At 39.6% G+C, this 16,992-nt stretch overlaps 1 protein-coding gene across 4 annotated transcripts in view; it reads left to right on the forward strand.

The window, feature by feature from the left end:
- The window catches only part of HDAC8 (histone deacetylase 8), a 252,719-nt gene that overhangs the window by 77,788 nt on the left and 157,939 nt on the right, over window positions 1-16,992 (forward strand). The window contains exon 8 of one of the 4 annotated variants that reach the window (XM_043895399.1): window positions 609-4,088. The exons of the other annotated variants lie outside the window; for them this stretch is intronic. Within the exon in view, the coding sequence (XP_043751334.1) occupies window positions 609-654 (46 nt within the window). The 3' untranslated portion in view covers window positions 655-4,088. Of the gene's footprint in view, window positions 1-608; window positions 4,089-16,992 lie in introns of those variants that run through there. 4 annotated transcript variants of the gene reach the window in all.

Raw genomic sequence — 16,992 nt, forward strand, 5'->3', positions numbered from 1 at the left:
TAAAATTGGAGTCGGAAATTCTGTTTTTGTTTTTGGTTTTTTTTTTGCAGTATGGTTAAAGATAAAATTACAGCCACTTGTAGGCAGACAGTTTAGTGCCAGTGTGTAGACCAGACCACTGGGGCTAAAAAGCCCTACAGAATGAGGAAAAGGGTGGCTAAACTCATATTCATAAAAAACTGGGATCGCTCAGGTACAAATTCATTGCTGACATTGGCAGTAGAGAAAGTGAGTCTGACTAGAAGTCAGCAAGTCAACATAAGGTAAGTAATGGGGATTGAGGTGTTTTTGATCCCTCTCCCACTTGGCTCAGATTTCTCCCAACATTCTGGTGGAAAGAAGGGCTTCCCAAAGGAGCCTGCACTGGCCGTCACTACTGGCAGTTGTATAAACAAAGTAGAAGTATTAAAAAATAAAAACTTTATGGTCCAAAGGTGCCTCTTAGCTCAAGAGATTTGGCATGTCAGGTCATCAGCCGTAGCAGTAGCCTCTTCATATTTTGATCATGTGCCCTGGCTACTACCTCTGCATTGTCAAACTGAAAAGGCTCTTTTTCTTTCTTCAGTCTGCCATTGATGGTTTTAATTGCCCTTCTTTGTTCCCCTTAGGCTCTGTCCTGTCCTTGAGATGTGCAGATCAGAGTTGCTGACGTAACTTTGCCAATGATGTCCTGTGGTTCTGTGTAAAAGAAGAATTATTTTGTTTTTCTTTGAATTCTCTTATTGACAGTATCCAACATTTTGTTGCCCTTTTTTTTGCCATAGCAGGAAACTAGATTGTTCTCTTCAGTACTCTGTCCACAGGGTTTCCTAGTGCTTTTTCCTGGGCCTTAATTGAAAGGTCAGCACCCATCATCCTGCAAGTGTAGCTTGTAATCTCTGGCCCTCCCTAAATGGATTACCTTACATGTGCCCCTATTGAAGCTCATCTGTCAGTCATGAAACCTCCTGAAGTCTTCCTTTCTTCCCCATCAACTTGTCATTTCACTGCCTGGAAAAGCTGAGTATCATCTGCAGACTTGAGGATTTCCCAGCGCCCACCCCCAAACAAGTCTTCAGTCAAAAAAATGTCTGTTTCTCCCCTATTTCTGTCTAAACCAGTTCTTCCTACATGATTTTTAAAAATTGTTATCCCACAGTAATTCATGTTTAAAAATAGCCTTGGTATCAAACTTAATTAAATGTTTTAAAAGTGGATTTAGCCTGGAGGAAAAGATCCATGGAGGATCACACATGATTACCATATTGCCACCTCTACCCCAGAGTATACAGGAAGCCAGCATTTATTAAAGATTCTTCTAGCTTGTGTACCAGAGTACAAGACACTCATTAGTTTATAGCTCCCAGGGCCCCTTTTGCCGTTGCAGCTCCACCAGCAAACTGTACAGAGATCACCTAGAATCAAAACCCAGGCTCCAGGTTTTGATTAGAGAGACAGTCATTTTTCCCTTTGATTTCTTTCAGAAGTCAAGTGTGGTCGGGGCATTATGTGAAGGCACCTCTGATCCCAAGGGTGCCAAGAACGCTTCCTGACCCAAACATCTGTCCCAACTGTTGGACTAATAGCTGATGAAATTCCTTTAACAGGAAACATACTTTTGTTCTACAATGAGAAATAGGCCTTAAATGGAATTCTGGCCCAATCTCTCCTCCTCACCCACACTCTGCCATTTCATAATAGCAGATTTTGAAAGGGTTAGAGCATGAGCACCCTGAGCATTCAGAGGAGAAGTAGCGGGAAGGGGGCACAATCAATCTTTGCCAACTAGTTTTGCAGAGGGTCAGCTCTAGTAACAGTATCACTTAGTCTCAGTCATTATGCTTTTGATTACTTCTAGTTTGTTGCTTAGAATCAGAGCATCTTGTTCATTTACCACTATGACATCTGGTTCATCTGCCTACCTCAAAAGACAGAGTAGACAGGAATAGCTTACCCATGTAAAAAAGTCATTCAGTTCATCTTCAGTCTCTTTCATCCTTTTTGTTCCATGAGCCGACTGGTTTTCTGACTCCTTACCTGTGAGAAATAAAGGACCTCTTATTGCTGGTTCACTTATAAGACGCTCTAATTTTAGTTTGCCACTGGTTTGCTTCTGAACTATCTATCTTTCCATATTGAATTTAGGAGCCCTTTTTCCTTCCTTTCCTTCCTTCTTTTCCTTATGGCTTTTTCCTCTGCTGTAGCCTTTTTTTGACTTTAACAGCTAGGCAGGAACTTAATGGTTTCATCTTAAGGTTAAACATACCCTCTTTATTTTTTTAAAAAATTATCTTAGGGATTCTTTCTTGATAGATCAGATATGGAATCTTTACATGAAGATTTTCAACACCAGAAGTTCCATTTTATGAAAAAGACAATTTCACAGTGAGCGCTCCCTAGGTCATTCAATGCTAATTTAGAAGGGCAAGGGTCACCACTCCCCAAAGCCTCCCATAATTCATATACAGGCAAAGTTTGATGGGATAGGAAAGCTGTTTTGCCAAAGAGACCATTTCCTAATTACCAAGCTCTGTCATCTGAAAACTACCTTTCTGCCTTTATTTAATGTTTGCTCTCTAGTTGTATTTGAATGCAATGTGAGATAGTCTTAATAATGTTTAAACTATTACCCAAAAGGCTGTGTTGATGACTTTTGGGAACATCTATAGTTAAGGAATTTTAAAAAAGGACAAATAACCAAGTACTTCCTTGCAGCTGATTCAAGAGAGGTACTGCTCTGAAACCTTAAATCTTGCAGGATGACCAAACTGTTTGCCCACTGTGAACTGTCATGACATACGCATAATCTGAAGAAGAATTTTAGAGTTGTGTTCAAACTTCTTAGTTTTTACCCTACCTATCATTTTACAGCCCTAACATCCAGAAAGCATTCTTTACTAAACATCCACTTACTAGGATATATCTCATAGAAAGGTTATGTATATGGTGCCTTCCTATATATATATAATGTGTATGATACAAAGCATACTGAAGTTGACACACTTTGGGGAGAAAATCACCTTTTATTAAGAATATTTGACTATTCAACTTTGTAAAATAATTAATTAGAGACACTGCATAAATATTTCGCCAAAAGGAAAACACATTGTTATACAGACTTCTCAATGACTAGGACTTATGAAAGGCCCTATTAAGCAGGGCTTTTCAATCAATAGCAGTCTTTATATCCACATATGCAATACTTTGCTAGTAAGAGCGATCAGCCTGATCAAAGAAATAACCTTATTCTAGTGAACTAGGGTTCACAGTAGTAATTATTAAAATAAAAATCTTCCTGTATTTGGCCTGTTTACCTTGAATCCTATGGTTTATCTGCTGTAACCCAAAATTAAAAGAAACCTTTTTTCCTCCATCAAAGAGCACTGACCTAAAGAAACATTCAGAGATTCCAGAAGTTTAAAAAAGCAGCAGCAACAACAACAAAATTTTTGCCCCTTCTTTTTTGAGAAAAATATTATACTTTTCTATTCGAAATAATTTTTTTATTGCTCTTCAAACTGGTTTTTACAAACATTAATTCTACTATGCTTGGGATAACCAGGATAGCCTACCTGGAAAGAACTTGATCTCTAGGACCACAGCAACCTCATTGAAGGAATAGCTCACTTAAACTCAAGCTTTTATTTCTGTGGGGAATTCCTTCATCCATCTACACTGAGCTCCACTGCTATTCAATGAGGAAGAGAAAAAAATCATATAGTGACTCTGCAGTTTATATTTATTGTATGAGAATTTTCCTTAGACCCTGACATGGCCTCTGAAATATAAGTCAGGATTGTTTTAATCACAAGAATTCATTCCTATAGGTCTGGAGCCATAATTCACCTCTCTGAAGCCACTCTGACCTTCCTACAAAAGAACTGATTGCCTTAAGTCACCTTATAGAATTTTTAAGACATTAATTAACAAGAATGAAAAGGGAACTGCCAATGCAATAACTTAAGGGATTTGCTTATATTTTAGTATAATGATGAGCTTTCATTGTGGCTCAGACAGTAAAGAGTCTGACTGTAATGCAGGAGACCCAGGTTCGATCCCTAGGTCGGGAATATCCCCTGGAGAAAGAAATGGCAACCCACTCCAATACTCTTGACTGGAAAATCCCATGGATGGAGGATTCTGGCAGGCTACAGTCCATGGGGTCGCAAAGAGTCAGACACGACTGAGCAATTTCACTTAGCATAATGGCACTATTTTATTCATTCACTCGACAAATATTTATTGTCTCTGCTTCATTCCCACCCTGTACATAGGTACTATGGTGGTAAACATCCTGGAGCTCCCACATCCTGGAGCTTAGTTCCTAGGGAGGACTTGCCTGTGCCAGGAATTATACTGATCATTTATTTGATTTTTTTCCATTTGATACTTCTAACAATATACAGTACCTGCAAAGGTAGAGTATTCTTATTCCAGTCTTACTAATAAGAAAGTGTGAAAGTGTTAGTCACTCAGTCATATCTGACTCTTTGCAACCCCATGGACTGTCCATGAAATTCTCCAGGCAAGAATACTGGAGTGGGTTGCCATTTCTTTCTCCAAATAAGAGAACTGGAACTTAAAAAGGTTGATTTACTTAAGGTCACACAGGGAGTATTAACCATCAGTTACACTGTCCCCAAATTGTCACATGGAAGTATGAAATTTTTTAAAATGAGTTTAACAAGTTTAGGGATTTTTTAAATATATTTGTTTATTTTAATTGGAGGATAATTATTTTACAATATTGTGATGGTTTTGCCATGCATTAATATGAATCAGCCACACTTATACATGCACATGTCCCCTTCATCCTGAGCACCCCCTCACTTCCCTCCCCACCCTATCCCAGAGGAATAGGGTGTCACAGAGCACTGGTTTTGGGTGCTCTGCGTCATACATCAAACTCGCACTGGTTATCTGTTTTACATATGGTAATAGATAAGTTTCAATGCTAGTCTCTGAAATCATCCCACCCTTTCCTCTCACTGAGTTCAAAAGTCTGTTTTTTACATCTGTGTCTACTTTGCTGCCCTGAACATAGGATCATAGGTATCTTTCTAGATTCCATATATACACATTAATATATGGATATTATTATGGATAATGGATTATTATGGATATTATGGATATATGGATAATATAAGTCTTTCTGACTTACTTCACTCTGAATGATAGGCTCTAGGTTCATCCACCTCATTAGAACTGATTCAAACACATTCCTTTTTATAGCTGAGTAATATTCCATTGTGTATATATACCACAACTTCCTTATCCATTCATCTGCCAATGGATGTCTGGGTTGCTTCCATGTCCTAGCCATTATAAATAGTGCTGCAGGGAACATTGGGGTACATGTGTCTTTTTCAATCCTGGTTTCCTCAGGGTATATGCCCAGTAGTGGGATTGCTGGGTCGTGTGTTAGTTTTATTCCTAGTTTTTTAAGGAATCTCCATGCTGTTCTCCATAGCTGTTATGTCAGTTTGCATTCCCACCAACAGTGTAAGAGGATTCCCTTTTCTCCACACCCTCTCCAGCATTTATTTTTTGTAGACTTTTTGATGATGGCCATTCTGCCGGCATGAGATGATACCTCATTGTGGTTTTGATTTGCATTTCTCTAATAATGAGTGATGTTGAGCATATTTTCATGTTTTTCTTAGCCATCTATATGTCGTCTTTGGAGAAATGTCTGTTTAAGTCTTCTGCCCACATTTTAAAAAATTAATTAATTTATTTTAATTGGAGGATAATTTCTTTACAATATTGTGGTGGTTTTTGCCATACACCTACATCAGTCAGCCACGGGTGCACATGTGTCCCCCCATCCTGAAACCCCCTCCCACCTTACTCCCCACCCCATCCCTCTGGGTTGTCCCAGACACCAGCTTTGAGTGCCCTGCTTCATGCATCGATCTTGCACTGGCCATCTATTTCACATGTGGTAATATACATGTTTCAATACTATTCTCTCAAATCATCCCATCCTTGACTTCTCCCACATAGTCCAAAAGCTTATTCTTTACATCTGTGTCTCTTTTGCTGTCTTGCATATAGGATCGTCATTAGCGTCTTTCTAAATTCCATATATATGCGTTAATATGCTGTATTGGTGTTTCTCTATCTGACTTAATTCACTCTGTACAATAGGCTCCAGTTTCATCCACCTCATTAGAACTGACTCAAATGTATTCCTTTTTATAGCTGAGTAATATTCCATTGTTTATATGTACCACGACTTCCTTATCCATTCATCTGCTGATGGCAACTAGGTTACTTTCACGTCCTAGTTATTGTAAACAGTACTGCAATGAACATTGGGGTACATGTGTCTCTTTCAATTCTGGTTTTCTCGGTGTGTATGCCCAGCAGTGGGATTGCTGGATCATATGGCAGTTCTATTTCCAGTTTTTTAAGGAATCTCCATACTGTTCTCCACAGTGTCTGTACCAGTTTGCATTCCCGCAACACTGTAAGAGGATTCTCTTTTCTCTACACCCTCTCCAGCCTTTATTATTTGTAGACTTTTTGATGGTGGCCATTCTTACCAGCCTGAGATGATACCTCAGTGTGGTTTTGATTTGCATTTCTCTAATAATAAGTGATGTTGAGCATCTTTTCATGTGTTTATTAGCCATCTGTGTGTCTTCTTTGAAGAAAAGTCTGTTTAGTTCTTTGGCCCACTTTTTGACTGGGTTGTTCATTTTTCTGGTATTGAGCTGCATGAGCTGCTTGTATATTTCAGAGATTAGTTCTTTGTCAGTTGTTTCATTTGCTATTATTTTCTCCCATTCTGAAGGCTGTCTTTTCACCTTGCTTATAGTTTCCTTCATTGTGCAAAACTTTTTAAGTTTAATTAGGTCCCATTTGTTTATTTTTGTTTTTATTTCTATTACTCTGGGAGGTGGATCATAGAGGATCTTGCTATGATTTATGTCAGAGAGTGTTCTACCTATGTTTTCCTCTAGGAGTTTTATAGTTTCTAGTCTTACATTTAGGTCTTTAATCCATTTTGAGTTTATTTTTGTGTATGATGTTAGAAAGTGTTCTTTCATTCTTTTACACATAGTTGACTAGTTTTCCCAGCACCTTCTCTTGTTGAAGAGACTGTCTTTTCTCCATTGTATATTTTTGCCCTCTTTGTCAAAGATAAGGTGTCCATAGATGCATGGATTTATTTATCTCTGGGCTTTCAATTTTGTTCCATTGATCTATATTTCTGTTTTTGTTCAACTACCATACTATCTTGATGACTGTGTTGTTCAGTCACTAAGTCATGTCTGACTCCCTGTGACCCCGTGAACGGTAGCACTCCAGGCTTCCCTGTCCTTCACTATCTCCCTGAGCTTGTTCAAACTCATTTCTACTGAGTCAGTGATGCTATCCAACCATCTCATCCTCTGTCACCCACTTCTCCTCTTGCCCTCAATCTTTCCCAGCATCAGGGTCTTTTCCAATGAGTCAGTTCTTCACATCATATTGCAGCTTCAGTTTCAATCCTTCCAGTGAATATTCAGGATTGATTTCCTTTAGGATGGTCTGGTTTGATGTCCTTGCTGTCCAAGAGACACTTGAGTGTTTTCCAGCATCACAATTCGAAAGCATCAATTCTTCAGTGCTCAACCTCCTTTATGGTCCAACTGTTACATCCATACAAGACTACTGGAAAAACTATTGCTTTGACTATAGGGACTTTTGTCAGCAAAGTACTGTCTCTGCTTTTTAATATGCTATGTAGGTTTGTCATAGTTTTTCTTCCCAGGAGCAAGCATCTTTTAATTTCATGGCTACAGTCACCATCTACAGTGGTTTTGGAGCCAAAAAAAGGAAATCTGATACTGTTTCCATTGTTTCCCCATCTATTTGTCATGAAGTGATGGGACTGGATGCCATGATCGTCGTTTTGAATGTTGAGTTTTAAGCCAACTTTTCCACTCTCCTCTTTCTCCTTCATCAAGAGGCTCTTTAGTTCCTCTTCACTTTCTGCCATTAAAGTGGTGTCATCTGCATACCACTGTATGGCTGTAGCTTTGTAGTATAGTCTGAAGTCAGGAAGGCTGATTCCTTCAGTTCCATTCTTCTTAAGATTGCATTGGCTATTTGGGGTCTTTATGTTTCCCTACAAATTATGAAATTTTTTCTAGTTCCATGAAAAATACCATTGGTAGCTTGATAGGGATTGCATTGAATCTTGCAATTGCTTTGGGTAGTATAGTCACTTTCACTGTATTGATTCTGAAAGTATGAAATGTATCACAAGGAGGAAATACCATCCCCAAGAATTCTTGCAGATTTTTATCTCCAGGAATTGTAGCAAAGTCCTTAAAAAAAGAAACCTTTTAAGATTATGCAAATGAACCACATGATCTGTAGTGTACACAGTCCATTTGTTTATGATTTAATTTGTAATTTTATGCATCAAAAACAAGAATAAATATTGAGAGATTTTACTTCTTAGTTTTTTTATTAATTTTAATTTTTTTGATGTGGACCATTTTTAAAAGTCTTTATGAATTTGTTACAATATTGCTTCTATCTTATGTTTGTGGTTTTCTGGCCATGAGGCATGTGGGATTTTAGCTCCCCAACCAGGGCTCGAATCAGCACTCCTTGCATTGGAAGGCAAAGTCCTAACTACTGGAGCACCAGGAAAGTCCCACTTCTTAAGTTTTTAATTTCTAATTAAAGTTTGGAAACATGGAGATTGTGTAAATCTGCTCTTTCCTTTATTTTCAATGGAGAAAATCCTGACTTCCTATGTTAGAAAGTGAATAATGTCACATGTCATTTTATAGAGGTCTCCTTATATAATTAGTTTCTTTTCATGTGGTTTTTAGGGGACTACTATTGCCAAAGGCTTTTAACATTATGCTATTTTGCAACTGAGCTTCCCTTGTGGCTCAGTGGTAAAGAATCCACCTGCCAATGCAGGAGATGTGGATGCGATCCATGAGTCAGGAAGATCCCCTCGAGAAGGAAATTCGGCAACCCACTCCAGTATTCATGCCTGGGAAGTCCCATGGACAGAGGAATCTGGTGGGCTACAGTCCATGGGTTGCAAAGAGTTAGACATGACTTAGTAACTAGATAACAACAGGCATAATTTATATCATCTCTTGATCCTGGCAGAAGGCGTATCAACATATAGGGTAGAGATTCTCCATCCATGCTATAATCTGTTCATCCAATACCCGTAAAGTAAAATGAGAGCCAAGGGACATCACTAAAGGATATTTAAGTGAAATGTTTCCTTTCCCTATTGACTTTTAATGTTAATATTTAAAGAAGAGATGTTTTAATGATGATAGGTTCTTCTTTCATTATAATGATAAGTCATCTTGAATTTATCTTCTATCTGGGACTCCAGATTCCTTATCATTCAATTTCCGAAGCAGGTAGATAGATCCTCAGTGAAAGAGAACACAATTATAGCCTACTCCTTTGAGCTTGGTGATGTGGCAAAAGCAATATGAATACATATTCATACATAAATGTTTTAAGCAATACAATTTTTTTTCAAAATTCTCTTTCATCTGATGAGAAGGGAAGAATTCTCCAGAAATTAGCATTTAAGAACAAATAATTTATATAGCCTTACTTCCATCTTCATCCCATTTTCATCACAATCTGAGAGCTGGTAAAAAATCTTTACAAAATTACTCTCTTCAGTTGGGTCACAGCTATACCACCTTGATCATCACTAGATCACACTTAGGCCCAGTGATAAAGGTCATGGAAGCTGCTACTTCTTTGTATAAGCCTTGCACTTTGATCTCAGCCCTCCATAAGTAAGCTATTTGTAGTCAATGTTTTCATTCTGTTTTATAAACTTCTATTCTGCCTCTTTGTGGTATGGCAGATGCAAATTGCCTGTTGTTTCTGGAAAATGGATGACTCAGATACTAATTAAATTCACGGTTAACATTAAGCACAGGTGGAAATGAGGCCAAAGTGGGCCATTCATTTAATGTTCCTAGTTTGATGTGTCTTTTAAAATATTAAATTCAAAAGACATTAAGTGCCTAAGAATATACGATAATTTGGAGGAGGGGCAACTGTGCTTAATTATCTGTGTTGCCCTGGCTGTCACCAGTACTTGATTAGGGTTACAGCGGAGAACTGGTTTTTTCCCTTACCTGATTGATCCTTTGAGCTTTAAATCCAGTGGTTAAAGGGACAGTTCTTATATCCTTCTTCCCCTCTAGATCAGTGGCTTTCATGACCTGTTCCTACACTCCTGTACCAAGTAGCCCTGACACCATGACAGCCCCTACGCCGAGCAGTCTTCCTAGGTGATTTATTTTTTCATGTAAGTTCAGGAGGACTATCTCCTAGGACTTAGTGGGTTTGTTCTGTCTCTATGATGTGTACCTTCTCTGCACTGTTTTTAGTGCTGAATGATCCCTGCCCCCTGGAAAAAGTGACCTGATTCTTCCACAGCAGTTTAATAGCTTCTGATGCTAGAACATGCTCTGAAACTATCCAGAGACAGGAAGACCCAGCTCATAAATGGAAAACTTGAGAATTATACCTTCTAATGCAGGGCTGCTCTGAAAAGAATCCTAAATTTGACTATGTCTGTGCTTGATGGAACATTCTAACTTCAAAATTCATATTATTCCTCTTAGCTGCTCATTACCATGTACCCCCTTGCCCACCCTAATTCTCCCACCTCCCTTGTTCTTTCATCACTGCTCTGTCCCCTCCCTCTAGCCTAAAAAAGCTACCCTTTAGGCTCTGCTCTGAATGCGCCTGACAGTCATTCACCCGGCAGCTGCAGGCACTGATGAGCTGCCTTGTTGAATCCTGTTGATGTGGTCTGTACAGAGATTTAGTTAAATCTGGTGTCCTCTACCTGACAAAAAAGCCCAATGCAAAGTTTGTCTGGGCTTTGCTCTCTGTGTGCTGTTACCCACTGCACTATCGGAAAAGAGCCATACCCATTGGTACTTAAAGCAAGACCAAAGAAAAGACACCTCAAAAAAGCCATATCAAATATCCAGCTAAGTTAACAAGTGAAAGGATATGGATGTGTGCCAGGCACTAAAGGCAGTGTGTTTGCCTAGAGACCATGCAAGTGCTGCTGAAGAGTGAGCTGGATGCTAAGAGGTTTGTGTATGCTTGCTCTGGGCAGGAGAATCCTGTAAAACAAGATGATGGATGCCAGGGTTGGGGCGGGATGGGGAATTGGGGAGAGCCACCTTAAATATATTAGAAATGAAAGTAGAAAAATATCTATCCTATTTAATTATAGGCAAGCCTCACTAACTCAGCCTAATTAGAGGAAAGCCAGTCTGAATAACGGAATATTTTAAAATACATTTTTATTACTTCCAAGCACTGGACATGCTAGTAATTCAAACTACACTAACAACATCATACAGTACCTCAGGGAAAGAGCTTTAAGAATCATTTGTAATTAGCATATCAATTATTTGTATGTAAGTGGATGTGCACAAAGTGCATAAAAAGTTTATTCTCTTAAGTAGGACAAACATTCCCCAGCACAGTCCTGTTTACACTATTAATTTGCTTAGCCAGCCCTTTTTGTGCCAAGATAGATGTATGTAAGACATACTTATTTCCTCAGGGAAGAAAGAATCGCTTCCCTGTGTTTAGTCCAGTAACTAAGAAGCGGAGCGCCACTTAATTGGTTTGGGATTTCCAGGATATGGAGTTTTGAATTTGCATACAGGCTAGAGAGATTTCATACGGAGAAGATCTGGCAGCCATTGCCAGAGACCCAGTTTCCCCATCTGGATTTCATTGGAGTGATCTGGATTTCATCAAGCAACAGGACACTGATCCTAAATGATCCACCAGACACTCTAACATAGGCATGTTTAAAATACATCCTTCCCCCGAAAAATAACTGCTAAAATATGATGAGTTGGAGTTACTCTATGTGCAGTACTTAAAAGTAATAAAAATTCATTTCTTTTAAAGTCCCACAAAAACTGTGCAATATCAAATTAATGATGAAAATCAACCCACAAACTATTTTCTTGCACACCTCATTGTGTGACGGCATTGCCGAGATTTCCAATCATCTGGGAAAGGATATTATATTTTGATGAGCTGCACCAGGTGCTAACTATATGGCAGGATTTTGTCTTTGAATCTTAGGGAGGCCCTCCTGGGTAAAGAAGCGTGAGGGAAGGGCTAGGGGCATGTTTATTGTTAACAAATCATTATTGTCTACCTAAGTTCAAGAATCAGAGCAAGTAGATTGAAAAAGAAGAAGTATCAGGTATATAGGGAGTGTAGAAAATATGATTAGGAAATGAGAAACAGATATGTGCCTATATTTCTACCCATATGTATTAAATTGTGCTCTTGGTAAATTGTGACTTCTTCAAGGCTTAGAGAGTAAAAATTAAATGCAGAGAGCATAAGCACAGGCAGTAAATATACACACAAATGTCGTAACTACAGTTTGGAATAACTCCAACTCTCCCCTTTCCCCCAAGGGCATCACTATCCAGGGTCTGCAAAGGCCAAATAGCTGTTTGGCTTCCAATCTGATTTTTTTGCTAAGAAATCAGAGAAGTCGGTTTCAATTTTAATAATATATTCTCCCAACCTCTATCTAACAGAAAGGCACTTGTGTTTCTGCCCCTTCTTAAAGTGAATTTTGTGTTTGGTGAAAGGTAATAGATTGGCAGCACTGGAAAAGGAATTACTGTATTCCCAGAACAGGTATAACCAGGCAGTGACACTATGAAATTTCTCTCTGCCTTTGGGGAACATTAGAGTACTATTCAGGAAGTCACTGCTATGGTGTGCTGTGCTGAACTCAACAGTATCCTAGTGGGCTGAAGGAATTAACATAGCACTTGAAGGGCCTGACTTAAGGCCATTCATTTATTCATTCAACATTATGGAGTGCTTACCATGTGCCTGGTGCTAGGAGAAGACTTTTGCAAATATTATATCATTTAATCCTCATAATAACCCTGTGAAGGAGAGAATATTCTTGCTTTACAGAGATGGTTCAGAGAATGATTTGTCCAAGTTGCTCCTGCAAGCACTAGATCCAACTTTGTCTGACCCCAAGTGCAGCGTTCTCCCTGACCTCCATGTTGTGGAGGCTACAAAAGAGATGGATGAGACATATGGCCAAATAATGTGATGCAGAGCAAAATGTAATTTGTGCTGTGTGAGTGGTCCTGGTGGTTACAGAGCAATAAAATGTCCTACCCCAGGTCAAATAAAGAGTCATTAGTACAGCTTGACTTAGGATTCATATTTTTTAAGCCTTCTTCAATTTGGGGATTTGGGGTTTGGCTTGGTTTGGTTTGGTTTGGTTTTGGTTTTGGTTTGTTTTGTCTTAGCTCTCCAAACCAGCCTGCCTCTCCACCCACCCCCACCCCACCCAGATAATATATACTCTGATTCCTAGGGCCTCAGGCCTTTCAGAATGAGGAAAGCCAAAGAGCACTGGGGTTTAGTGAAAAGAGCACTAGATTTGAATTAGAATTAGCATTCTAATTCTAGCTCTGTGGATTCACTCTAGGCTGGTAAGGCTCTTTAATTCTGGATGACTCATTCCCGCCACCCCAACCCCCCCCCACCCCCGTGTGAATGAGAATGGTTTACTTCAAAGAGGTAAAGAGATAAGTAATAATAAACTAAAAATAGTGCACAGCCCTTTTTGTTTCCAAGGTGACATATAATTGATAAGTGGAATTACTTACAACAAGGCATATTAGAAGGAGATGCCAGTTAGAATCTGTGTTTCTCTATAATGGACTCAGCAATGCTGAGAGAAAAGATGCCCCCCATAAAATGTTAAAAAAAAAACCACTACATCTTGAAAATTAAAAAAGCAAAAGCAATGTGAGGGTTGTGTGTTTGGGAAGGTCAAGGGTTTAGAGGTTTGAGGTTGGCTTGTTTGTTTTTATTTTGTAGCTTTGGGTGTTCCCTTTGTTATATGCTGTGTGTTAATAGAATCAGTACAGTTTGTCTGATGCTAAAAGCAGTTTGTCTGATGCTAAAAGCAGAGAGACTTATAAGAAATTAAATGTCTTCCAAGAGGCACCTATGTCCCCCGAACAAAGTGACTTATCATCCTCACCACAGGGAGCCCCCCACCCCAGTTCCCTGCATCCTTGAACAATTTGTAAAAGATATTCAGGAATCACCAAGGCATTTACCGTATGCTGCTTCACCCACCCCCCAACCCCTACAGGTTGAGTTTTTGTTGAGAGAGGACTGAGGGAATTTAAAGGAAACAATACCTGTGAAAAGTTGACTAGCTTCCATTTGGGACTGAGTAGGCAATGGCACCCCACTCCAGTACTCTTGCCTGGAAAATCCCATGGATGGAGGAGCCTGGTAGGCTGCGGTCCATGGGGTCACTAAGAGTCAGACACAACTGAGCGACTTCACTTTCACTTTTCACTTTCACACATTGGAGAAGAAAATGGCAACCCACTCCAGTGTTCTTGTCTGGAGAATCCCGAGGACGGCAAAGCCTGGTGGGCTGCCGTCTATGGGATCACACAGAGTCGGACACGACTGAAGTGACTTAGCAGTAGCAGCAACAGTGATTCTTTAATGCAATCCCCCCTCTGAATCCCATCCAATGCAATAGGTTTAAAATGTTTATCAGACAAAGGGTGTTGCTGTTGTTGTTCACTCACTCAGTCATGTCTGACTCTTTGCCACCCCATGGACTGCAGCACGCCAGGCTTCCCTGTCCTTCACCATCTCCCAGAGCTTGCTCAAGCTCATGTCCATTGTCGGTGATACCATCAAACCATCTTATCTTCTGTGATCCCCTTCTCCTCCTGCCTTCTGTCTTTCCCAGCATCAGGGTTTTTTCTGTCAGGCGAGTGTATGCTCCTCGGTTTTTGTCTCATCACAACAAAGATTTGGAGTGACGGACATTAAAGCCCCCGTCGGCGTGTCACAGCTCTCGGGTCTTGGACAGACAGTGTTATAGTTCTGAGGTCTCGAACGGACCGTATTATAGCTCTTAGATAAATCAGTGTTACAGCTCAGTGTTACAGCTCTATTTTATTTAGATAATAGCAGGAAAATCCATATTCGAGGCGTGAGGGCATGCCAACCCAAAGATGCGAAGAGAAGAGCGCCCCAGTGCGCGGGAGAGAGCGAGCTAGCTTTAGCTCCTCTTTTTATGTTTTTTTCCTCCCCCTGGGCCTGCCCTATGTAAATTGGGCCAGCCAAGAGTGCTGTTTCTTCTACCTGAGGTCCTCACTCCAATCCTTGGACCTTCCTTTGTTCTATTTTCGCAGGTTTTTCTCTTCCTTGTCTTTTAGCCACCGCCATTTTGGACTCCTTTTCTCTATTCTAACTACCTAACACTTCCAATGAGTCAGTTCTTCGCATCAGGTAGCCAAAGTATTGGCGCTTCATCTTCAGCATCAGTCCTTCCAATGAATATTCAGGGTTGATTTCCTTTAGGATTGACTGGTTTGATCTCCTTTCAGTCCAAGGGACTCTCAAGAGTCTTCTCTAACACCATGTTTTGCTGTTGGCAATAACTTTTCTCAGCTTGACTTTGGAAGCTCACCATGTTAATAGCAAATATTTTTCTCTTCTTTCCCTCTACTTCCTGTCCTTGGTTTTTCAACTTTGAATTCCTCATTTTTTAAATTTCTGTTGAGGAAGTCTCCAGAGGGTGCTGAAGATGCTTATTGGAATATATAAAGATGATAAGGCTGGTCTAGGCTGGTTTGCAAGCAAGAAAGTCAGGAGACGAATCTACTGGGAAGGTGCACCCATTAGAGGTCTGGCTATAGAGGGCCAAGTTTGGGTTACTAAATCTATCACCAGCATTGATTAAGAGTAGCTGTCACACCATCTCTCTGGCATCCCATCGTTCTGAGAGAAATGTTTTAGAATTTTAAGTATTTAAAAACAAATAAAGCAAAACCAGGTTCCACCCCTGGTATTAGAGGTAAAGTGGCACCAGTGAATGATCCCAAAGGCACTCCATAGAAGCTATGATCTACCATGATGGAGTAAAAGAAAAGGGAATAATGCTACAATTTGGTTCTTGGGCTTTTCCTCTTATCTAAAAGCATCATTAATGCCTTCACCCCTGGCTTTTTTCAGCCTCTAGCACCAACCACCTTCCCCAGACCAATGCGTGTAGAAACAGCTGCCACAACTTCTCTTCCACATTTGCACAGCTTTGTCTGAAAAGCAGACTGCTCAATACTGAGGAATCAGGTTTCTCATCAAGATAATTGCATTTTAAATGAATATCTTATGTGTTTATGGGGAAGTAACTAATGTAGTATAATGAGATGCCTGTCTTCTCCCTCCTTTCTGGGTAAGTGATTTTATACTTTCCCAAAACCTAAAATTAATGATTTGCAGTGTACTAAATGGTATTGTTACAGTGGTTAGGGAAACTTTCCCAGAAGCAATCTGGGATATTTCATTCATTTATTCATTTAATAACTATTTATTGAATGCCTCCTATATATACAAAGTACTGAGTTTACCCTCAAAGAAGCTGGTGGAAATTTGAAAATTATAGATACACAGAGAGATACACATGTGTATTCATGTTCATACACGTTCTAATAAAATGAAATGTGGAAAGTTATAAGAACCATAAGAGATAAACTGCGATGGGTACTCAACGGGAGAAAATACTTCAGAAAAGGGCTTAATTGAAGAGATAACATTTGATCTGTTTTCTAAAGGGTAGCTAATCACTGTATCTTTACAAAGTGTGTAAATGTGTATGTGTCTATGAAATCTGAGTCAAGTTTAAATGTGCAAGATTGCAAGAAAGAGCTCTATGCAGAGGGTACAACCAGATCAAAGTCAGAAAAGGCTGAGCTCTGTCCACAGAACAGCAATAGTCTAGTTTTCTGGACTGTGAAGTGCATGAGAGGGACAATTTGCAAAGAAGATTGGAAAAGTGGGTGGGAACCACTTTGTGCAGGAGCTGGAATTCTTAGCAATGAAAATTTGTACCATGTTCTGTAAGCATTTGGGGAATTGCCAAAGGTTTTAGAATGAGGGTATAGT

Source organism: Cervus elaphus, chromosome X (genome assembly GCF_910594005.1).
Source record: "Cervus elaphus chromosome X, mCerEla1.1, whole genome shotgun sequence".
NCBI classification, from domain to species: Eukaryota; Metazoa; Chordata; class Mammalia; order Artiodactyla; family Cervidae; genus Cervus; species Cervus elaphus.